At 43.5% G+C, this 25,049-nt stretch overlaps 1 protein-coding gene across 3 annotated transcripts in view; it reads right to left on the bottom strand.

The window, feature by feature from the left end:
- PRDM6 (PR/SET domain 6) overlaps window positions 1–25,049 on the bottom strand; it is a 327,951-nt gene that overhangs the window by 109,790 nt on the left and 193,112 nt on the right. For all 3 annotated transcript variants that reach the window (XM_085640772.1, XM_085640774.1, XM_085640773.1), the window contains exon 4: window positions 5,761–5,888. In XM_085640772.1, coding sequence (XP_085496898.1) covers window positions 5,761–5,888 — 128 coding nt within the window. The remainder of the gene's footprint in view (window positions 1–5,760; window positions 5,889–25,049) is intronic.

Genomic DNA, 25,049 nt, shown 5'->3' with positions numbered 1-25,049 from the left:
CTAATCTGGCTATTAGTCGTCCTCTAAGTCAGTCAAGTCGTGGAAAAATCTTTAAATTCATCAAAGTCAGGCCGCAATTCAGTCTCTCAAAGATTCAGGATAACAGCTGTCCAGCAGTGTCACCGTCCTCTCCGTCAGCATAACGTCAGGAAATTCGCAGCAAGACAAATCGAACCAAACCCCTCACTATTCTACCGACTTTTATAATGATTTTAATGTCAAAATGTATCAAAAAATTAGTTTTAGACAGTCCTGATTGGGGGATTTGGGGTCATTCGGTAAAGTTCTCACATAGTCCGTTAGATTAAGTCATCGCACTTGCTGGTTCCGGTTTTAAAGACAGTTCTTTGTTTTTTAGTCCTGGCAACTCTCCCAGTACGACCTTGGTTGGTACATCTTTCCTGGGGTCAGGACGAGGCCATTGTTGCTGGCGGTGGCGCAGGCGCACTTCACCCAAAACCTTGTGGGACTGTAGCAGTCGCGTCGTGTGTCTCAGTCAGCCATCTTTACGAAGGCCCAAATGGTCAACTTAAGTAAAACAAACACAAAAACGTAATTAAATCATTGAAATGGCTAATAAAATGTTAAACCCTCACTAATTCCCCTATGTGTAAGTAATTGTCTAGCATGATAGCAACATTCAAAGCATTTATATTCACCCAGTGATGTCATCTGGTGCAACTTGCAATTACATCACAAAAGCAACATATATCATGCAATATTTTAATTTTCTACCATTAGTATGCGTACATATGTTAGTATACAATTAGTTTAGCCATGCAAAATGCAAATCCCACGTGTAATTCTTTTGTTAATATAATTGGTGAGTTATCACTTCAAACGGATTAATAATATTACCATTAATTGATTATTCGGATTAATATAAACATGCAGAATGGGGGGGGGGGGGTGTATACAAAATGTTGTACTACCCGCTCCAGCACTACCACCGGCTACATTACATATACATACACCCACAGGTGATGGACCACTAATCACAAACCACTACGTTGGCCACGCTTCAAACTTAAGAAAAATCCAGTCTCTGCATGTAGTCGAATCTTTCCTCTTAGCCTCTTTTAGAGTAAACATCGCAGCAGCAGAATCGTAGCACCATGCAGCAGGAAGAATAAAAAAATTCTGTGACAGACTTTGATGGTGGTTCAAAAACAGAGTTGTCTCATGCCACGCTTGTGTGGTCTCCTCATGGCCCGGAGTAGGCCGCATGAAAAGTGTAAGCGCACACCGAACCCTGGAAGCAGTCCGCCCTTTCAAGAGTCGCTCACATCTCTGCGGGCCCGAGCACTTCAAAGGGGCCCCGCTCTTTTCGCATAATATTTCCCTTGCTGACATGTATTTAGTATTGCGGCTGGATGACTCATAAAGATATCTCCACGGTGTCCCGGCGCAGTCGAGGCGGAGCGCGTGCCAGCGAACATTATTGTCAGCTTCGAAAATAAAAACAAAACGCTCGGCGCGGGCCCGATCCATCACGCGCCCCTTTGAAGAAAATTCCATTTAGATATTACAAATCATAACAGGCGCAATTCGAACCAGCTGACTTTTGGTGGGGAAGACGTCCATGCACAATAAAAATTAGCCCTGCTCTCTGGGGCCCAGCTTTTTCTATTTTCTTACACTCGGGACTCAGTCACTGCGGATGGATGCCAGCACTTGAAAAACCATGTTTGTTCAGCCCATTTCACGAAGATCTCAAGTAATGAAGACCAGATCGACGGGAGGGGAGCCACGCGTTTAACAGCCCCTCGAGGGAAGAAGAATTGTAAAACAAGTGCTTAATGAAATAATGACTTTCCCCTGATCACCTTTTCCGAGTTTTGCATCTCCTGAATTGAATAATTCCATCCTTTCCTCTCCTGGCCTGACTCCTTACTGCTTAGAAAGAGAGGAACATATTTCAACACCCTCAGTTTGGGAGCCCCGCTGAGTTCAATGCACAGGCTCTCAGGTCACAGTCCCAGTGCGCCACAGGTGGCCATTTGACCCCAACATACTGCCCTCATGGTGCCTGCATAAAGGGTGAGGGAGTCCAACCAGGACAAATTCCAGAACAAAGTGAGGCCTGGACACTTCCTGACACAAGCGTGAAGGGGAGAGGAGGTGGCCTTCCAGACAGAGCTGCTACTTTGGAGCTGGGGTACCAAGTTGGAGATTCGGACTTGGCTCAGCATCCTGTGATTCTGGGCAAATCACTTAATCTCCCCGTGTCAACCAAAAATTAATGTGTCCTTGTGTAACGTAACTGGTTCTCATGTAAAGCCCTCCAATACTTTTGGGTCGAGTTCGCGCTCTATAAAGCTGCAAAAAAATAGCAGTAGATTACTTCTACTCAGGGGCATATATCTTAGGCAATAATGTTAGCGGGGTGTGAGTCTGAGATACTTAGAGGGCTGGTTGGTACTGTTGAGTGGATAGTTAATAGGGATGCTTAAGGTCAGGGCACAAGTCCTAAAAAAAGAAGTGGGGGGACGCTCCAAGTTAGGTGGTGTCACCGGAAGTGACCTCACAGCCGGAAGTGACGTCACGAGATGGAGTCCCCACTAATTAACAAAGGTTAGAAGGCGATGGGGGCAGGTTCAAAGGGAAAAGGAGAATGTTTACGTTGGAATTAGTCACTGTATTGACACTCAAAGGAGCGGGGAAATTAAAGATGCGCTTGTTCGGTGCGTATTTATTGCCCACAGTAAATTTGCCGGTCTCCGTCTGAAATGCATAAACACATACTGACCTTTTCTAATATACGGCCACGAGCGCCCGTCTGTCATACTGAACGGCTCCATCAACGTGAAACAACTTAAAGAGCTCTGTTCGCCCTCTCTCGACAATAGAAGGTTAGGTTTGGTGAGTGCTGAGCGCGCGCGCAGGCTCGGGTACCGGCTCCATCTTTTGGGCAGGGTGGACGGCGTCCACCCGGTAAAAACCCGGTAAAATAAGTGGGGGGACGCCGTCCACCCGCGTGGTACCCCGACTCGAGCCCTGCTTAAGGTGCTTAAAGGGTATTCGTTTTGAATAATTGGAAACCAGATTAAAAAAATACAAGTCAACCCTATACCTGTGCTCCATTTAAGTAAGTCCACCAAACCTTGCAAATATACTCTTCCCAAGATGTGTCTATCCAGGTGCACTATCTGAGCTACAGTCTTTCAAATCTGGTAAAGGAGATCTTCTCCTGTTTTTCTGCTTGAGCTGCGCTACAACTCTATGCATGGAAAGTCACTCTTTTGAGACTACCATGCTCAACTGCTTCTTCTAAGGCGATGTGCCCCACTCCCAAACCTCTCATAAAAGCCCCCAGTACTTTCTCTGAACCTCTTCCTTGCACTAAGGGGAAAAGCACCTATCAGACTCTTCTGCCCCACACCCTTCCCTCCATATGGGCTGCAACCCCTAATTCTAGGGCCTTTGTCACCCATCTTCAACTCAGCTACCTATAAACGAGGGCCAAGCACACAAACAGGAAGAAAGCCTACACCAGCTGATCAATAATGAGCAAGCAAATGAGAGGGAAAAATTAAACCAACCTATGGTAAGCAATGGGTGGTCCCTAAGCCCATTGACATAAAAAAGGTCTTAAGACACAGTGTGTGTGCTGTCTAGGCTAGACCTAAAATGGAGAATTGAATTGAAACAAGTAAAGTGAGGTAGAGAATCAAAGAGTTTTTCCATATTACTAAGTTTAGGATAGATGTGGGATCATGTGTGTTCGAAGGGAAGTTGTAGGAGTGACAACAGGGAAAAATTAGAAATCCCACAATTTGAAACTTTGTAGGTATTCACAAACTTTCAAAATTGTTTACTCCCAGTCTATGCATCTAAGGTTAGTGCTAAGACACTGGTATCAGTGTATACATTGGTTGTCGAAGATAACTGAACATCCCAGAGTTTATTTGAATGTAAGAGAAGATATTTGCCTAAAGGAAAATATTTTCCCCATGTAAAAAAAGAAGATAAAATGTTATGGTGTATTTTAACGTTAGATTTTCCAGTGGTGGGATAGCTGCCTAGTTATGGTTAGCCAGATGGTGTAATATTTAGGCCTTAAATCCACCCTGGATAGTCATGGGATATTTCATTATTGACTCACATTTTTATATTAGCACATATTATATATGGGAATATACTATTCATAGAGTTCAACAGGCCCTGAGTCTGTGTGAATCAGGCCCTTTAAAAGCAATAAAGAGAGCGAGACACACAAGAGGAAAACAAAAGAGACAAGCTTTGGCAATGCCAATCGATTTCGCTTGCTGTTTGCAGAGATTTCATGGTAGTATGCACCTTCGCTAGTCAAAGCTTGTCATTAATGTTATGTAAAGTGGCTCTTGGACACCCTGTCATTTGCCACACAGGGAAACAACAGTAGTGCCACATTTGGTGATGTACAAAAGGGAAAATACATCAATTTGACAAATTGCATGGGTGAAATCTAAAGCCATATCTGTGTTTTTCCACTGGGGCAGTTTTCAAGACTGGGATTTGTAAGACAATACTTACAATTGTAAAAGGAGACCATATTGTACCATAATGCACAGCTCCATTGGAGAATAGTCCAGGCATAGCTGTAGGTGTCGCCTAATATTTGGCCCATTTGGTAGCTATGTACTTGGATGGACGAAATGGAAACAACCATACATTTTTTTCTTTGTTATTTTTGTTGCTTTAAATTGTTATCTCATTTTCAGTGTCACACATTCTTGACAAAAATTGTGTGTTAAGTTACAAATGTCATTTATATTAATTTAGTAGTTTGTGCTTCTATTTTACTGCTAGCACAAAGAGTCAGATACAAGAAATTGTTGCCACGGGATGTGCAAAAGATAACAGACTTACATACTGACCCTTGTTCTTAGCAGGCAAGCAAAGGTTGTCTTGAACACTGCTTTGCTTTCTAACAGTGTCACAATTAGTAACCATATTCAAGATGCATAACATTGTATTTCTTGCTCAGCCAATCACAAAATCAGAAATTCCAAATAGTGCAATCAAGCTCCTTATTCTGATTAGATCTGATAAAGAAGTCAGTCTAGGCATGACTCATTTGGCATTCATGAAGCCAAAGTTAAAAAAGCAGCGATTTTATTCAAGTAAACATACATCATATTGTTTACACACAAAACTGGTAACTAAGTGCCAGTAAAATAAAAGGCTTATATCTCGAAAAGGTGTGCATTGCATTACAAGCTTATACCATCTGCTGATTGTGGGTCACACATTACAGCTACAATAGGATCAAAGTAACGTGTCATCTCTTTGTGGTGGACGACAGTTTTACTAGTTGTAAATAAGTATTATCACAATAAGTAAAACGCTTTATATAAATATTTCCTGCTAAAAGAGGTTCATAAACTCCTCTCTCAATGTTCAAATACTTTCTCAAAACTGATAATGCCCATAACGCAAAATACTCCACCCTGCTCCCCATAAAAACTGTACATTTGGAAGGGTCCACCAGAATTTATATTCCTTAAACAGAACATTTACAGGCAAGGACATTTATTGAAACAAATCTTAATGCCTCAGACAAATGAGTAAGATCACAGTGACCAAAGAAAGTCTCCACTTCAGAGAGTCACTAGAAAATCTTTGGGCGATCTGCCTATTTATCCCATTGGGTTTGGTAGGGATTCATTGCATTTTTATGGAAAGAGTGATTCTGACAGAGTCAGTGGCACTGGACACAATAAATATCTTAGACATTACAGCATTTACAAATGTATGAGAAAAGGGTATGCACTTTACCTGTACTGTACCACGGTCAGGTTTTGTTCGCCACAGTGCCTCGCGCAGCGGACATACCTCATCCAGCTTGACTTACTGGGCTCTCCGCCATCAATAAAGTGCTGGAGCGTCCCTTCTTGATCATATATCTGGGGAAGAGGCCAGAAAGTCAAGGATTTAGAGAAAATCACCAGCAACCATTTTCACTGCTTTACCCCACTGCCTCCTTAATTCTACTCAACCAAATTTATCTCCCTGGGATCAGTCGTTGTCCTGTGGCTTTCATTTCAAGAAGAGACTGGAGAAGCAGAGAAATATTTATTGATGCGAGGATATCAAATATGTCCTATAGAGCTCATCATCGTTGTTTTATACAAATACAGGAGCAAGCCACTCCTCCCCTGCCTGGAGCAGGACCACCCACCCGCCTGCCCCCAACCAAACCCTGCCCTCTGCTTTCTCACAGTGCGAGTAGCAGAAACATAAAATGGTATTCATAATACCATTTTATTTTTCTGCCTCTCGCACTGCGAAAAGCAGTGGGGCGACGCTCCTCCACCCGCGTGGAGGAGCCGCCCCTGGTGCTGGGTTGATTTATTAAGGATCCAATTGTGAAATTGCCTCATGTGTTCATCTGTAGAAATGTGTTTTAAAGGACAAGGGTACCCCTTATGCGAACCTGGGGTGATATAATGTGGAAGAGAACAATGGTTCGGGATGGCCTGAGAAGGTCCGGTGAAATGAAAAACCCTTTGGAGGGCGAGATGATTTAGTATAGGTTCAAGGACTCATATTGGAGAGTGATACTTAATATAGAGAAACAGGGGACAGGAGAGGTCAATGTATGACACTTATTTATTGAACAAAGATTGAATTCAAGTGCTCACATATTTAGTGACAAGAAAGCGTGACATGCAGGTGAGGGTGGACTCTTTAAAAAGGAACATCGCATTGGCAACAATAGAGAACCATTTTTTCTTAGTAAAATTAGTACAAAATAGGTTCGAGTTGCATAGGGTCGACGGCGTTTCGAACTCAGTTATTTGAGTTCATCATCAGGACAAAATGTGAGCATATGAACTCTAGATGTGAAAAAAATACAGAAAAAATAAATAAATAAACAAGTACAAAACATAAATTAGTCCCTGAACTGTAACAAGCATCACAAGCAATTAATGTGCGGTACATAGTGTTCTCCAAAACGTGATGCAGTTTCATATAGATGAAAAAATGGTAACCTGGCAGAGTCAAGCAAAGTGATGGAACTGAGCAGTCTAGTGCCCGGAAGGAATGCGCAATTACAAGATTAGGATGTAAGAGACTCGGAGCTCATAGTGACGAAGTAACTTATAGCGCTAGGGGCGGGGGTTGGGGCATCATTGCGCGCGCATGAATTGGATCACTTACTGAGCATATGAGCGGTAAAGTGACGGGGTAGTCGTCAGTAAAAACCGTGCTCGTCGCGGTAGTGAACGTCTTGATGTGAATCAATAGCCTAGGAAAACGGAGTGATTATGGGTTAAAAACGGACAAGGCGCGTGGTGATTAAAACAGGAGTGCCGGGTGGTGCCAGGATAGTGAGGACACTTACTGAAGTAACACACTAGGTCCAGCCTTCTCAATGAATGGAGGCACGGTGTCAGTGCCGAAAATTATTCAATCAGGTATCAGGAGGAAGTTGCCTGAGGAAAAGGGGGGGTTCCGTTAATAGGACGTAGTTCGGTGTGTGTACACGGGAAGACGGGGCGGTGCCAAATTAAGGCGAAAGCACTTACTGAAAAGAGGAGTGTAATCATGCCTGCTCAGCGAGTTGAGGCGGGTTTTCGATGCCGAGAATCTTAATCTGTAGAGGAGGATGCGGGAGGTTACCTTCAGGCGGATATTAAAGCCGCAAGCAAGTGGAGGAAGGGGGTGTAGTTTCAATAGTACTTACTTAATCCATGCGGCACTCGATGCAGTCAATGGGGGTCACGGTGAGTGGAGCGAATCCTGGGTGCGTGCAGCTACGCGCGGCGACTGGCCGTGAAGTGGGAGGGGGAGGTTTTTAAAGGAACAGGGTTGCTCCTGGTTACGTGAGGCGTCTGCAGCTGCGCGGATCGCATTGTGTGAAGGCCCAGCAAGGAGAGTAGGCTCAGAGGATGCCTGTATACAACTATAAAACGCTAGCATGAATGGGACTGCTCGATTACTAATTACTGAGATTGAGCATGATTCCAGAACGTTGGGCAAACAGTGTTGAGAATTCTTAAGTCTGGGGTCAATGCAAAAGAGCCAAAGGGGGTATTGGTAGGCTCAATAACTAAATTGCAGCAACAATATAGTAGAGAGGCAGCGTAACCTCCCCCTCCCACTTCACGGCCAGTCGCCGCGCGTAGCTGCACGCACCCAGGATTCGCTCCACTCACCGTGACCCCCATTGACTGCATCGAGTGCCGCATGGATTAAGTAAGTACTATTGAAACTACACCCCCTTCCTCCACTTGCTTGCGGCTTTAATATCCGCCTGAAGGTAACCTCCCGCATCCTCCTCTACAGATTAAGATTCTCGGCATCGAAAACCCGCCTCAACTCGCTGAGCAGGCATGATTACACTCCTCTTTTCAGTAAGTGCTTTCGCCTTAATTTGGCACCGCCCCGTCTTCCCGTGTACACACACCGAACTACGTCCTATTAACGGAACCCCCCCTTTTCCTCAGGCAACTTCCTCCTGATACCTGATTGAATAATTTTCGGCACTGACACCGCGCCTCCATTCATTGAGAAGGCTGGACCTAGTGTGTTACTTCAGTAAGTGTCCTCACTATCCTGGCACCACCCGGCACTCCTGTTTTAATCACCACGCGCCTTGTCCGTTTTTAACCCATAATCACTCCGTTTTCCTAGGCTATTGATTCACATCAAGACGTTCACTACCGCGACGAGCACGGTTTTTACTGACGACTACCCCGTCACTTTACCGCTCATATGCTCAGTAAGTGATCCAATTCATGCGCGCGCAATGATGCCCCAACCCCCGCCCCTAGCGCTATAAGTTACTTCGTCACTATGAGCTCCGAGTCTCTTACATCCTAATCTTGTAATTGCGCATTCCTTCCGGGCACTAGACTGCTCAGTTCCATCACTTTGCTTGACTCTGCCAGGTTACCATTTTTTCATCTATATGAAACTGCATCACGTTTTGGAGAACACTATGTACCGCACATTAATTGCTTGTGATGCTTGTTACAGTTCAGGGACTAATTTATGTTTTGTACTTGTTTATTTATTTATTTTTTCTGTATTTTTTTCACATCTAGAGTTCATATGCTCACATTTTGTCCTGATGATGAACTCAAATAACTGAGTTCGAAACGCCGTCGACCCTATGCAACTCGAACCTATTTTGTACTAATTTTACTAAGAAAAAATGGTTCTCTATTGTTGCCAATGCGATGTTCCTTTTTAAAGAGTCCACCCTCACCTGCATGTCACGCTTTCTTGTCACTAAATATGTGAGCACTTGAATTCAATCTTTGTTCAATAAATAAGTGTCATACATTGACCTCTCCTGTCCCCTGTTTCTCTATATTAAGTATCACTCTCCAATATGAGTCCTTGAACCTATACTAAATCATCTCGCCCTCCAAAGGGTTTTTCATTTCACCGGACCTTCTCAGGCCATCCCGAACCATTGTTCTCTTCCACATCTGTAGAAATGTGTCCAGTTCACAATGCCAATCTACAGTATTATTATTACATCCTCTAGAATATCTTTGCCAATGTGTAGGACACATGTGGCGTGCTGTCTGGTATTGGAGACCTCATCTGGAGTGTTGTGTTCACTTCTTTAGGTTAGCTATGGCACATTGTGCCCAGTTCTAGACAGCTTATTTAGAGAATTGTGCCTGGTGCATGAAGTTATCTCTAAGTATGGAATCCAGATCTGTATGTTGTATATTGTGTATTACTATTAGCCACATCCGCAGTCTGTGTCCATGTCTGGATACCTCATTTTGAGAGTTGTGTCCGGTTCTTGAGATATTGTGTCCACTTCTACAGGTGTCGTCTGGACTACTGTGTATTTCTGGAGCAATCAAGAAATCATCAGCAATACTATGTGCAATTTAGGACCTCTAACGGGTATTGTGTCCATTTTCTAGGGGCCTCTTCTGGAGAACTATGTTCACTGTCCTTCCTGCTCTGGAGGCCACATTCAGCTTATCTTCTCCAATCTGAGAGGGCATATGGATTGGCAAATGCAGTTCTGAAGCCCATATGTGGATTGTTGGGTCTACCTCTGATAACATCATTTGGAGAAGGCGTCCATCTCTGAGGGTGCTGTCAAGAATCTGTCACAACAGATAAGTGGGATAAGACGGGGGATGAAACGGAATTGGAAACTTTAGAAAACAAGACAGCAGAAACTCTCCCTAGCAGAGGTCCCCCGTATACACAGAAGCAGAACGGGCGGGAGAGCCTTCTCTTACATCGCAGCCAAAACCTGGAACGAGCTCCCAGTCGGCATCAGACGCTCCCCAACCCTCCACACCTTCAGGAAAGACCTCAAGACCTGGCTTTTCAACTGATCCGGAGCTGCTTAAACCCCCCCCCCTCCCCCCCCAGCGCCTTGAGACCCTCACATGTGAGTAGCGCGCTTTACAAACCCCTGATTGATTGATTGATTGATTGAAACTGAAAAAACTAGAGCACTACGATTGCTAACTTTATTCATATTTGCACATTTCTCTCACTTCATGGTTCTAAGACACTTCCAGGGTTTATGGGTTAGAGGCAGTATTAAAGACTCTAGCAAACATGGAACCAAACGGCTGGCAAAATATCTTTGTTGTGGCTATCCATTTTGTACTAGTTTGCACCCGTGTGTGCATCCCTCACATTTGTTATTGGTCTTTTGGTTCTCCTGCTTTCAGAAATTCCCCACCTCTTCCCCACTGTTGTCTTTGTTGTGTGTGATACCTTTGGGTGTCCTCTCTCTCTCTCTCTCTCTCTCTCTCTTTCTCTATCTCTATCTCTCTCTCTCTCTCGCTTGTTCCCTCTGCTCCTGTCTGGTCCAGTTCACAATGGTGTCCTGGGGCCTCCTCCTGGTATCTTGGCCTGTAGAGGTTTACCACAGCCGCATCTGCTGCTGAAACTGCTGGTGATGTAACTTTGCATACTGCATCATGCCCTAGAATTCTTACATTTCCATAAAGGGAACATCTGCCTGGGAACGCTATGAAAGGCACATAGAGCGATATTTCATAAATCTCGAGACTCCTTCTCTAAACTGCAGGCGTGGGTATTTCTCAATCAAGCGCAGCAATGGATTTAACATAGAATTGATCTTTTTGTTAAATCATGTACATGTCCCACTTGTCTTAATTCTGTCGGTATTGAGGTCGGACAGTTGCACTTATGACACCTAATCTTGATTATTATTAATGAATGGTTTTGAGCCTCTTAAAATCCATTACGGTCAAAGCATTTGAATGGAGAGTTGGCATATGCTTCTATTTTCAATAGTCCAGTGTTGCACAGTATATGTCTACAATTTGTTTTCAAAAAGGCGTTGTTTATAGTTTGGGGAGTGGAGTGCCATTAAAAATTGGCAGAGTTCATGGCCCACCAAACTCGCCAGGTTATGAACCTTTGACCTGGAAGTCTACTAGCCACTGGAACACCTGGTCACCAGGACCAATGCCGCTAATTGTTCTTGGCCAACATGCAGGATGAAATCTACTGCCTGTCAGGGCTTTTCTTTTCTTGTTTTTTAGAAACAAACTCTTTATTTGAGAATATGCTTAAAGAAAACAAAATGTCGACTGGGCCAAGAAACATGACGACCCCTCAGCACCGAGCTGTGACAAAAGAGCTCCCACCAGTATGGCAGACATGCTTTTGTCACAGAGATCCTTGAATAGCCTGAGATTCTTTTAATGGGGTTGATCTGCAGAGGGACACTATGCTTACTCCTCATTACTATGATCATTAATATAAATAGTAGTAGTAATAGTGATAGTATTAGTAGTAATACTGGGTCACAATTCTGAGTCAGGCAGTGCAAATGTACCACTTGGCATTCCGCTCTGCCTGACTCTGAGTTGGCAGGTTTTTCCACACCCACCTTTTCCAGCGGTGGGAGAACCAGATCTCAATTTTCTGGTCAGGCAAATTGCTTGAGGCTTTAGTTGCAGCGCCAGGCAAGTCTCAGTCCATGTTTTTCTATTGATGGGAGGAGCATCCACCCTACCTAAAGGGCCTAGAATACATTCACCACCTGCTTATAAAGGTGATAAATGTATGAATGAAACCCCATGAAATTGGGAATTCCGTGTCACTTTGTGACTGGAAAAATCAGTTCCACATGGCGATTCCTATATGATGGGGTTTAATTAAAACGTGGATGGTACTTGCGTGGTCCTATTGCATGTTAATGGTAAATATGTGTGCAGATTAACTGATCCCCCACTAACGTCAAACTCATAATCAGTGTCCTAGTAGTAACATTGTTGTTATTAATCTTCTACCTTTTCTTCTTATACTTCTTCTTCTTATTATTATTATTATTATTATTATTATTATTGCTGTTGTTATTATATTATTATTATTAATGTTATTATTACTACTGCTACTTCTACTTCTACCTAGTGATAGAAGGACTGAGCATAGCAATAAGTGACCTGCCCAAGATCAACCGTGGAGCTGATGACAGAATCATTATTCAATGTCCAGTCCCTGTAATAGCCAGGCACGTGCTCTTACCTCTGTCTAGACCACATTTCTGCAGCACACTTCCCTACATGCACAAGCTAATGCAACGGCACACCAATGAATGGAACCCACGTGCCATGTATTATCAAGGTAATATGCAAGGAATGTTAAACCTCCAATAGCAGCTACAATCAAACCCCCTCCTCTATCACAGCCTTCACGCTGTTATCAAATTACTCTGCTCTGAGCACGGATTGGGTTAAAGGAATCCTGGAATTTTTGCCATTACTCTAGACAAGGGGAGGGCACTCTCGACAAGGGGAGGGCACTTCGTTATTGTTTGATTCTCGTTTGCAACAGAAGGCCTCACCATTCCAATCCCAGGAGAAGCAGTCTTTTACATTCTGAGTTTCACTTAAGAACTGGGGGGCTTATTTACAAGCCCCGTGCGCCGCTGGTAGGTCACTTTTTCCCATATTAAAAGTAGCGCTTCGTTGGCGGGTTTGTCCTTCCCAGACTCCTGTTTCCCTAGTCTCTTCTGGCTCTTCATCGAGGTTTTCTGCAGGCAATAATGTGCCGGCTGCTTACTTAAAGGCACCTACAACACTCACGCGCTCACTCATCATCAGAACAATACGATCAACAAAATAAACAAATTAAGGGGAACCATTGACTGTCTGCTAAAGTAGTTTGAGTTGAAAATGTATGTAAATACAATACCCTCAAATTAATTAGTAATATAAAACAAGGGCAAATACAGTTTTTTTTGTTTGAAAATCAAAGGTTTATCATTTTCTAAGGAAAAAGGAAGAACACGTGTAAATGAAACATTATTCCAGCTTCATGTAAGCACACCTTAGAAGCAAATGATTTTATAAAGTAGCAAAAGAATATAAAGCAAACCAACCTAAGAAGACAGGCATGCATAGAAAAAACTACAATGCCAAAACAGGCAGTGTCGTACCCTGAACAGTGAATCAAAAGAAATTCAATTTTATAGCCGTTTGGTAGCCAAGGTTGAACTACAATAATAGTCCGTTTACATATCACATATTTGTATTTGTGTTTTTGTTTTTTTAGCAGCTGAGCGGGGAGAAATTAAATCCAAATTTGTATAAAATCACATTTTATATGATATTGAAAACAACATTAATCTAAAAACCCAAAGCTACTGTTATCCCTAAAGCAGGTATCGTTTTTTTTACTGCCTGTAACACTATTGACATTGTTATAGACATAGAAGATGGTCTTAATTTTTTGTCTGCAGTTAGTGGGTGAGCAAAGTGAGGAGAGTGGGACAGCACCAGTATGCCTGCTTCCCAGTTATTCAAGAAGAACTTTGAAAATCTTGGACGTGGAAGTGAAAGGCCACTCTTACCCTGCTTGCCTACTTTGCCGTTGATTTAATGAAAGGTCTAACTTCTAAGGCCCTCGTTCTAGGACCTGCGTAAGTCCTGATTTGAACAAAAATGGGAGTTTTCATCTGAACTGATATTATAAAAGGGGCTCAATCCATAGGTGTTTGCCTCTACATTTTTTGCCAGATAAAACAAGGCGCACATTGTGTGGACAAGCTGCGTACGTTCCAAGCTGTGCACCTCAAATTGGGGTAAAATGTGTTATTAACACTTTATCCTGCATTCAAAGGTCCATAATTAAGAATAGTGTAGTATCGCGCAGCTTTGGGGCTCCCGACGGCCTCCCACCGTGTCAGTGTGGAAGGAGAACATGGACTGGTGTATGTTCAGGGAGAAGATGGTATATCTGGTGCGGGGCAAGCCTGGGGCGTGGGGTAGAATTTGGGGTCAGTGGAACGCCTACCGAGGAAACATTTGTACGCCCCCTTTTGAAGATACTTCTGATATTTCCCTGTCCCCCTGATCCTGGGGTTCCCTGAGTACTGTACTCTTTACGCTGATTGTTCTGGCCTCCCCGCTGCCTGCCCCCCACCCCCGGTCATCTTTATTGACCTCCTGATTCTTTACCTGGTGGGGCGGGGTCCCCCCACCGGCGCTTGACACTGTTTAGATTGTTTCTCGCCTTGAGTTTTTTTTTCTTTTCTTTGTTCGTTTTCTTTTTTCAAAATTTAAAATGACAGTATTCTGCCTAATTTCTGCGTTGCCGAACATAACTTTGAAATCCTGTTGCGCCTCTGGGGATCAGTCGCTGCTTTGTGACGTTTCGTAATTGGCATGCATGTGCTAGCGGCCGGCCCTGGTGGTTGTAAAAAAAAGAGAAAAAAAAAGAATAGTGTAGTAACACAGCTCCCAGTAAACACCACACCTGGTAATATTGGGATTTTTCAGGCGCATAATTACCAGAATGCACGCCTGCAACCTGTGATTATGCAACTAGAGGAATGAGTCCCCCGTGTCTAGCACACCCTTATTGCAGTACTACTGTGTCTATAACAATATTTGCATTGTATCACCTTATCAACAGAGGAAGAACGTAACCTTTCTATATGACGTGTAGTAGAGCAAATATAAGATGCTTTTACAGAGAAAAATAGTGATTATTTTGTAGGTGAGCAGCCTTCCCCAGCAGGATTTTTATGATGACAAAAATTCTGAATTATGCCGTGAGTTTGTGTTTGAATCTTAATGGGTAAACTCGATAATATATGCAGTTCTAGGTTGCTGCCTCTAAAAAGGTAAAAACACATTCTTAAAATGCCATTTTCATCTCCCTCAATCTTCACTATACAAATGGTAAAAGAATCTTCTTGCAAGTGTTCCTGTGGAGGGGGTGCGTATCTCAATGCAGGCTAGATATTTTTTGTATCAGCATCAGGAGCTCAACCGCTGAAAATCCCTGTCCATTGAACACAGATGTTTACCTTGAACAAACTTCATTGCAAGTCTGTAAAACCCTAGAGGGTAGATTCACAAACATTTTGCGCTGGGTTTACATCACATAATGACGCAAACCAGCACAAAATGTAATTTAGGTGCTTATTGATGAGAGACCTGCGTCACTTTCGCACCACATAAAGTGGTACATGCGTGACACAGGGCTCTCAATGCAATTTATGAAGCCACGCAAAGCCATCCTGCGTTGATTTGAATAGCCTCATTAATCATGAGTAAAGCAACACAGCAAAAAATCGCTGCATCTCCTTACTCTGTGCCTGAGAAGCATTCCATGGGCGTTGCGGTGGGTTTTTTCCACTCAAAACACCCATAGAATTATATGCCATATCATGTAAACCTGAGGAAGTGCCAAATCTGTGCGCCTCCTGAGATGAGGTGTAATGAGGAGAAATATGTTTATTTCTCTTAATTTTTTCCTCTTTCTATGTGTACTACATTCAGCAGCACTCATAGAAAGAGGAAAATGCCTCTTAGGATTGGTTTTGTGCAGGAAGGTGCCCCTTCCTCCAATAAAACAATCCTGCATGCAACGAAGGCACCATTGAACCATGGTTTATGGGTGCCTACGTTGGCACTAGGGTGTGAAACTTAGCCAGCGCTGGGAGAAAAGACAGGAACTGCACTGTATTGCTTAAATACTGTGCAATCCTGCCCTCTCACTTTGGGGTAGGGCAGCGTAACAAGGTGCCCTGCTGTGCTTCCCTACACCAAAAATCTCATAAATGAGCCCCTTACATTCCAGTGCAAAATTTGTTTTGCGCTGGAAAGTAGTCTGAAAGTAACGCAAACCAGCACTTAACACTGCTTTGCATTACCCTGCATCAAGGGGGCATTCCATTGGTGGTACACAGGCATTTCCATGCAACCACCGATTGTTTTGATGCGAAACCATTATTACTAACGATAGTAGAAAGGGTTTTGTGCCAAAAATTAACACCACTTGAAAATAGGCGTTAAAAGGAGAAATGTTTTAATTTCTCCTTTCTTTTCCAAATCTGCATGTGTGCTGCACCGTTCATCATCTCCTTGTGTTTGCTTTGTTCGCCTAAAGTTGGCAAAGTATGCCCAGACGTGGGTCCCTTGCTCACTTTGCCACTGGATTCCAGCTAGTGTGGCTGATGAGGGGTGTTACCCCGAATCCGGTCCAGGGATGCTTGTTTCCAGTCCAGGGAGAATCTGGCTTAGCAGTTCGGCCTGGACTGTTCCCATGAGGCACAGGGTGAAGACTGATTTGCATTTAGCTGGGTCTGAACTGGGGTGGCGAAGTGAGCTAAAGAAGGATGATAGATTCAACCCAGATCTGTGACTGGGGTGAGTGTCTATACCGTTTCAGTGCTCTATCCATCATCTCCCTCTGTTTGCTTTGTTTGCCCTAATATGGCAGGGTATGCCCCGACGTGGGTCCCTTGCTCACTTTGCCACCGGATTCCAGCTAGCCTGGCTGAAGAGGGGTGTTACCCCGAATCCGGTCCAGGGATGCTTGTTTGCAGTCCAGGGAGGATCTGGCTTTGCAGTTCGGGCTGGACTGTTCCCATGAGGCACAGGGTGAAGACTGATTTGCATATAGCTGGGTCTGAACTGGGGTGGCGAAGTGAGCTAAAGAACGATAATGGATTCAACCCAGATCTGTGACTGAGGGTGCATGTCTGAAAAGTTTCTGCACTCTGTCCATCATCCCCTAGTTTTTGCTTTGTTTGCCCTAAGTTGGCAGGGTATGACCAGAAGTGGGTCCCTTGCTCACTTTACTACAGGATTCAAGCTAGCCTGGCCAATGAGGGGTGTTACCCTGAACCCAGTCCCAGGATGCTTGTTTCCAGTCCAGGGAGGATCTGACTTGGCAATACGGGCTGGACTGTTCCCATGAGGCACAGGGCCAAGACTGATTTGCATATAGCTGGGCCTGAACTAGGGTGGCGAAGTGAGCTGAAGTGAGCTAAAGAACGATGATGGATTCCACCCAGATCTGTGACTTGGGGTGAGTGTATGAAAATTTTCCCTGCTCCTTCCCATCTCCTTGTGTTTGCACTGTACAGCACGCACACAAAGCAGGAACGTTTTAAAAGTTGTTTAGGCATAGTACTTTGTACTGGAAGGGAACCTTTCCAGTACAAAACCTATGGTAGACTTGTGCGCACACCCTTGCACTATGGCACTTTTGTAAATCTGGGCTTAGGTATAGTCAGAATGGACCCCCTCTGTTGCTTCTCTGGAGATACCAATATATCCATGCATAAATCACAGCGCTGCATGAACGGTAAGCATCCAAGCACATGCCCTCCATCTTGCAAGAACATAGCGCAAATTCAAGATCAGACAAATGCCCATAAAAACAAGCATTGGCATAGCCAATAGGTCTCGCCTTTGGGACCTTATAAGTGTTTAGCCACGCAACAGTTGCATAACTAAATACTTATAAGGTCCCAAAAGTGAGACCTATTGGCTATGCCAAGCGGCCGTGCGGCCGCGAAAGTGATCGCGATCAAACATCAAAGCGGCCGCGAAATGAAAGTAATCACGGTCCAGCGTGGCTCGCGCGCGCACATACACTGTAGCTCTAGGCTGGCCTGGTAGCACTTTTTGGAGCCCTCTCAAAAAGTCTTGCCAGACCGGCGCATGCGCTGGGTCAGGCGAGACCAAAAGACAGTTATCAGCAGAGCTGTGCAATTATGAAGCGGAGTCGGACAGCAGTGCCTGGGGCAAGCTATTAAGTGACAGTTCGGGAGAGATGGGTGTTTATAGGGGGAAATGTCCAGTGCCCCATTATTTCATATGCACTCTCACTGCCCATGTAATAGATTTTCTGCACCGGGCAGCCAGCGGCTGGATACCAAGTCAACAATCTGCTCTTTTGTGCTTTAAAAAAAAGAAAAGGTAAACCTGAAAAGAAACATTTTTCAATATCTGTTGAAGAAAGGGATTCCAGCATTTGCGAAGATCCTTCCCTGCGAGCTTCTGTTTTTCAATAATCTCGAGAAATCAATCTTGATGTTTGAGTGCTCCAACCTGCCCCATTCTTTCCAAAACAGTTGCCTACAATTAGTCATATCTGGCATCTGCGTCTTGCCTACCTGTTTAATATGCCTGTCCATTAATCTCGCTGACAGCCAGCGACCGGGCTAGAAACACTCGCCCGCCTAATGCAGTGATTAAAAGTCTATTGAAGCCAGGGGGGTGGCCCCAGATGAAACTGTCCTTACCTTTTAAATTGTCTGCTACAATTTCCTCAAACCAGAAGTGTAATTGAAAAGTTTCCTGTCCTGCTTCAGTGATTCCTTTAGTGGCTGAACGGACTTGTGCATAAAGTGGCGAGGAGACAGAGCAGATGTGACCTAGCTCCTAGAGCTGCCGAGTTTGGAAGTGGGGAGCTGCTTGCCAGTCCCGGCGTCGGTTCAGCCTCCTATGTTTCTGGGCATATCACTTAATCTCCCTGTGCCTAAATTGGAAGTAGTCTTGTTCACTCGTATAGCGCTCTTCTGTCTTTGGGTCAGCTTATTGCTGCAAAAAAAAAAAAAACTTCAGAGAGGCTCTGTAGATCCCCAAATCCGGGGCCCTCCTCCCCCAATCTGCATCCATACAATCATCCAGGAGCTTGTAAAGCGCAGCTAGTCGTCTTTGAGGGTCTCAAGGCGCTGCATTCTGCATTACCAACATGTGTAAAATGCAGCTTGCAGTGAAAAAAAAAACTTCAACCATTCCAAGAAGCATACCAAGCAAACCCCTCTGTTTACTTCGGTTTTTTTGAACCCATGATCTTGTAATGGCAAATCGGAGGGTCAGAAAAATGATTGGAAAGTGCTGGTGCGGGGACCTGAAACCTCTTTCTGCCATACTTTCTGAGGAGGGGCTGTGAGGATTGCCGGTAAGTCTTTGTGTCAAGATACATTCCTGCTGACAAGGTATTATACACATTACTTTGTTTAGAGATTGCTCCCTCCCCAGAGCGGGGCTGGTGAGACCCTCTGCCCTGCCGCGGCCCCGCTCCGTCACAATCTCTCCCTTATCTCGTGAGGTGGGAGGGGCCACCGGTACAAAGTGACCTATCAATCAATGTGGCGTCTAATCAAACAGAGCCTGTCAGATGATCAGAGCGCTGCTGTGGGAATCACCTCTCCTTTATCAGGCGTGTCTCTTTGACCACAAGAAGCCACTCAACCTTTCACTTTTTACTTGGCAAAAACATACTGTACGGGGGAGGGGGGTGGGGGGGGGATGGGGGCAGGAGAAAAATACCCTGACAGCCCATTCGTTTTTCCGCATTCTGGAGCCAGAAGATATTTGACTGGCAGACCCACTCTCTTTGATGTTTCGCTCTTTTGAGAGCACCACCCTGAGAAACAAAACGCATTCTTTCAATTTAAGAGGGAATATTCCCGCCTCCAGCTGCTCCGTGTGATATACTGACCAGTTTTCAGGTTCTTGGCAGGAATTCAACAAGCTGCCAGGTTGTAAACCTAGCTTCCTGTTTTGCCCTCTCAGCAGCAGTCATTTTCATCACATTTTGATGAAACAACAGTTGCTGAACTAGGGCAGCAACAAAACTGTAAAAAAAAAATCAGTCAGGGTTTACCTAATGGAGCATCATGTACTTTTTTTAGGTCGCGCCTCCAAGAAAGCGCTATTTGGTTGAAAAATGCATATTGTGGGTTATGTAGAACTAGCAATGATCTCACTGTCCGCCCATTGCTTACCTCTGGTTGGCTTTATGGTCACTCTCATTTGCTTACTCTTTATTTAATCAGTGTCTTTGTACATCTTGTTCCATCTCGTGCTTGTTTCTCCCCTAGAGCATAGCCTCTTTACCATCCTTTGGCTTGACTGACTTGTACCCTTCCACTGTTCACATTTAAAAAACATTTTTTTTATTTTTGACCTTAAAAACTCCATGACAGTGCATGGGTTTTTCAGCTCTCTCTCATTTTTTTCGCCCCTGCCAAACACCCACCCCATGCTCCATGATTCTGTCTCCCTCATATTGCAAGATTTCTCTGGTGTGCTTCTCCCCTGCCAAGTCCCTCCATCCCAGGATCCTCCTGTTGCTTTCTTGCTCACGTGTTTCGGTCCCACCCCGTGCTGCTCTCTTTAGTGTGCTGCTTTTCACCTGTTCTTCATTGCTCCCACCCCAGCAGTCTTTTATTTTTTGTTTACTTTTTTTTGGCCATGACCAGTCAGCAAATTGTTGCTTGACCCAATTACTTAAAAACATGTTTGCTACTTCTATTTAATCTCCTTCTATTTGACAATCCATCTCGGATCAGTAAAAATAAAATGGTGCCCATATCATTTTGTAGGCACGCACATGTATAATGACGCATACATGCATATACATTGTTAGAAATGGGGCCTCTGTTTGGCAATAGCTTGCACACTGTCCATGCAGAGACCCTCACTCTAGTCAGGGTAAGTAAGTTGCACCCTCAGAATAATCAGTGCTCACTCCCTTGGTAGCTTGGCAAGAGCAGTCAGGCTTATCCTCAAAGGAAATGTGTAAAGTATTTGTACACACACAGCAACATAATGAAAACATCACAAAAGTACTCCACACCAATGTAGAAAAATAGCTAATATGTATCTGAATAAAACAAGACCACAATGACAACAATCCAACATACACCAATCAAATTACGAATCCTCAAAGATTAAATGCAGTTATAAGACTTGGAACCACAATAGCTCTAAGTGGGGCTAGTACGACATGCTTGACAGAGTAGAAGCTCAAAGTTAAGGGCCAACACGATGAAGTGCAGACCAGCTACAGAGTCCTATAGACTGCATATCCAGTACCTTGGAAACTATGACAAACCAAAGATGCTGTGAGGCGCTGAGGAGGTGAGACGCCGCATAATGCTTCTGTTACACTAATGCTGTTTTTTTTAACTACAAGTCACAAGATGCTTATGGCCAAGTGATACGTTGTTATTATGTAAAAGGGAGTTCATTTGACCACCATGGAGGAGTGCAGAAACACGTACGTGCTGCCTTAACTTTAAGGACCGGAATTGGATAGAGGACTGGTGACTGAAATATGGGATTCAGGCAGCAGCAGACGCACGAATTACCACGCAGCGCTACAAATAATTTACAGAAAGTAAGACGGGGAATGAACAGCTGGATCCTAACAGAAATAGATTGTTTGACTTAAATACAATACATATGTGATTGAGGCATGTGATGAGATGCCTCCGAATTAAGTACAGAAGCTTGTAGAGTTATCAAAGGAGTTAGCAAAGGTCCCAGCCCTGAGGAAGACCTTTAGTTAAAGATAGACCCTTAGAAAGTCCAAACGCTTCCGCGATATAATAACGGGAATGAGGGTGGCCTGTTTGTAATGATAAGGAGACATAAGGCATAAGAATTAAAGAATACTCCACCCCTTCACCGATTGAATTCCAGAAATTTATAAGAATGGGACTTTTGATTTAAGGTTTTGTTGGTCGAAAAGGACTAATATCTATTGGATTTTTTAATGTTTTTTTCTGGTTTGACTATAGAATGCATATGATGGACATTTTTGAATGCATATGTCATTGTGATACCACGTTGTCAATTTGATTACATTATGATTTGGATGTATAAGACTTTTTTTTATTAAAGTTTGTTTCACAATAATATATTCAGAAACACGTAAATGTATTATTCATCAGTCTTTTTCTGAGCATTAAAAATAAGGAAATAATACATAGGCATGAAACAGATTTTTTAAAGTTGAGATATGAATTTAAATGAATATACCCAGAGTAAGTATATAGTATGTGGGAGATGATTTGAATTGATTGATGATTGTCAGGGTATTTTTGTTTGAGATTGTATGAGATCCCACCTCCCTATTCCTTAATTGGAGCCAACTCCATATTGTGGTTGATTTTTTAATCCTGTCCCCAACTGAATTGAAAATAGCAATTGAATTGTCTGTTGGTTTCTATGAGTCAGAAAATGTGGTAATCATTTTCAAGGATTATATTATGTTTCTAGAGAGGATGCACATGGCCCAAGTAGGTGTTAATGTAATCAAGTTTTATATAAGAGCGAGCTTGAGTTGGGTTCCAAGGTTAACACATTAGCTCAATCCTCCTGCCGGACCATTCATAAAGATTTCTTGGCTTTTGCCCCTTTGGGTTGCTTTGGTTGATCAGTGCCTGGCTTCAGTGAGCCATTTCTCTTCGTTGGGTTGGTAGCTCCCATTGTGTACTCTATGCTTTACCACAAGCCACATTGCCATCTTCTGATCACTTAGGTCAGATGTGTATGGCTCTGTTATGAATGTGGGTCTGTCGGTTTGAAATACTGTCAAAAATAGTAGGTTAGTGGGTGGCCAAATGCCTTGAGACAGAGCCAGCAATGGGGAAAACGAAGATATAAGAAAGGTTACTTTATGCTCATAAAGCATGCACAGTATATTGTAAGAGCCATAAAATGGCCTTGCAGGTTTTACAACCACACCCTTTGCCATCCTCTCTGCACACCACTTGCCACACCCTTGTGATGAACAAGTGGAACTGGTGTGCAAGTGAACTGATCTTGAGAAAGACCAGACTAGACGTCCTGTGACTGCCTGCACACGCGAAATATGGCACTGGTTCAGAAGCCCAGGCTCTCTTTAAAGTTAGACAAACGTTTCATGAGGGCTTGAATAAACATTTAGCTTCAAGTAATCATGAAAACCTGTGTCTTCCTATATTTATTGAGTGTCATTTTATGAGTTATAAAAAGCGCTGTCATGGTTTGTGGACACTGTAAATAACGGTTAGTCTGTATAATTATAGAGGCTTTTTTTCTCCTCTGAAGGAGGGATTCCCATTTGATTGATTTGGTTCTTGGGTTGCAGCCTTCTCTCTTCTCTGCTCGTGAGTGACTGACAGTGAGTGAGGTCAGTGGATGACTGCAGTGCTTAGTTTGGAAAAATAAAGGTATGTGCAGCGGCTGAAAGATTTTCTTAGGAGCCCACCTTTGGCTTTGCAAAACTCCAGAGTTGTGCACAAGCAATATTGCCTGGTTTAGTTTCCACTTCAGTGCCTCTTTCTTCCACCGTCCTACATTTCATGTCTCTTTATCTCAGTCTTGCAGGCTCTCTTTCTTTTCATCCATAGTGTCTTCTCTTTCTCGTCCTAATTGTTCTCCCTTTTCTTCCTTTCCCTCTATTGACTTGAATCAAAGTCTAATAGTGAATAATAAGTCTTGGCCACTAAAATTCAGTTCAGACGATGACCACCAGCAGAAACTTACACAAATTAAGCACAGGGTGGTTAGTGATCACAAGCGGATGATTGAGTAAATCAGTATGCAATTGAATTAGTGTGTGAGAAGTTTGGGTGAGTGAATGAGTCATTCAGTAAACTAGTGAGTGTAAAGAGTGAGTGACTCAGTGTGTGCGTGTGAAAGTGAGTAGGTTGATGGGTCGTTGGTTGTATGACTGGTTTGCCAACATACTGAATGAATATTCAGAATGGATTTTGTTCAATTATAGAGTGGAACAGATTTACAAAGTTGCCATGCAATGCAGTGCATCAATCACAGTTGCTGCACTATATTGTGTGAGATGGCGTGAGAAGGACCACACCAAATCTACTTAGAAATGATCCTGCTCTCTTCCCTTTAATGCTGATGCACAACCAGGCTGCCTAGCAGCACACCTACATTCTAGCATAGGTTTTGTACAGGAAGGGTAAATAAACATTATCTGGTTTGACCTCTTGCCATTCAAAATCTCATGCAATGCCAACTATTATGTACCCAACCATCTGCTAATTTTTTCATGTCCCATCTTGAAGCTATGTCCAACACTTCTGTGAGAAGGATGTGTACATCTCAATAAGTGCCGAGCAATACAGACTATCCTTCAATAAAAAAGGACATTAAACCTTACTGCTACAACTCGTTGTTGCATAGCTCAGATAGTTATTGCCATGGAACAGATGAATGCCGCATACAATACAGGCGGCATGACCCTGGCCACCATGCTGCAATATGCAAATATGTTTTATTTCAAAATGGGTCCCCATTGTGTACTTTGAAATGATAATCACGAGGTGGTAGATCATTTCAGAGTTAATTGGCTGTAGGTGTGCAATGTGCCACTTCTCCACATGGCAATGCAACTGTATATTTTACCAAATATTTCAGGTGCATTTTGCATGTAGTATGTTTACCACTTGAGATCTTCCATTTGTCCACCTAATCACCATATACCACGCATTAAGTGTGTTACACAAGGGATGGTTGTGACGATTGCAACAAGAGGTCACTGACAGTTTTATCCTGATGTTGTCAAAGAACTACCGCCATAATCATGTACATATCTTACACAGCATATGAAGGGTGCTCCTGAGATGTTCTTCACTGTCTCTGTTTATTCCATTACAACAGGAGATGCTCATACCTTTTGCCACTGCAGACCAGATATCCAGGAAATGGAAGTAACAAACAGGTAGTCATGTGTGTGTAATGCACATGTGTGTGGTGTGCTTGTGTGTGCATGTATGTGTCTTTGTGATCTATGTGTCTGTCTGTCTTTGTGGTCTGTGTGTGTGTAACATTGATCGGGCAATCAGCTTCGGTTAGACTGTCCATTGACATTGATCCACTGATAACCTAAAATCTACCAAGGTCCAGGTCTTCATCAGCTACATGCATGTTGCTTATTACTGCACCAACGTCCATATTAGGACCAGATGAGTGAGGATGGGAATATTCCAATGCATGGTGGGAGCTAAGGAATGACGGAGGATGCCAATATCTCAGCGGATGGTGGGA

The sequence above is a fragment of the Triturus cristatus genome, chromosome 2_1 (genome assembly GCF_964204655.1).
Source record: "Triturus cristatus chromosome 2_1, aTriCri1.1, whole genome shotgun sequence".
Classification (NCBI taxonomy): Eukaryota; Metazoa; Chordata; class Amphibia; order Caudata; family Salamandridae; genus Triturus; species Triturus cristatus.
This window is presented reverse-complemented; position numbering and strand designations above follow the sequence as displayed.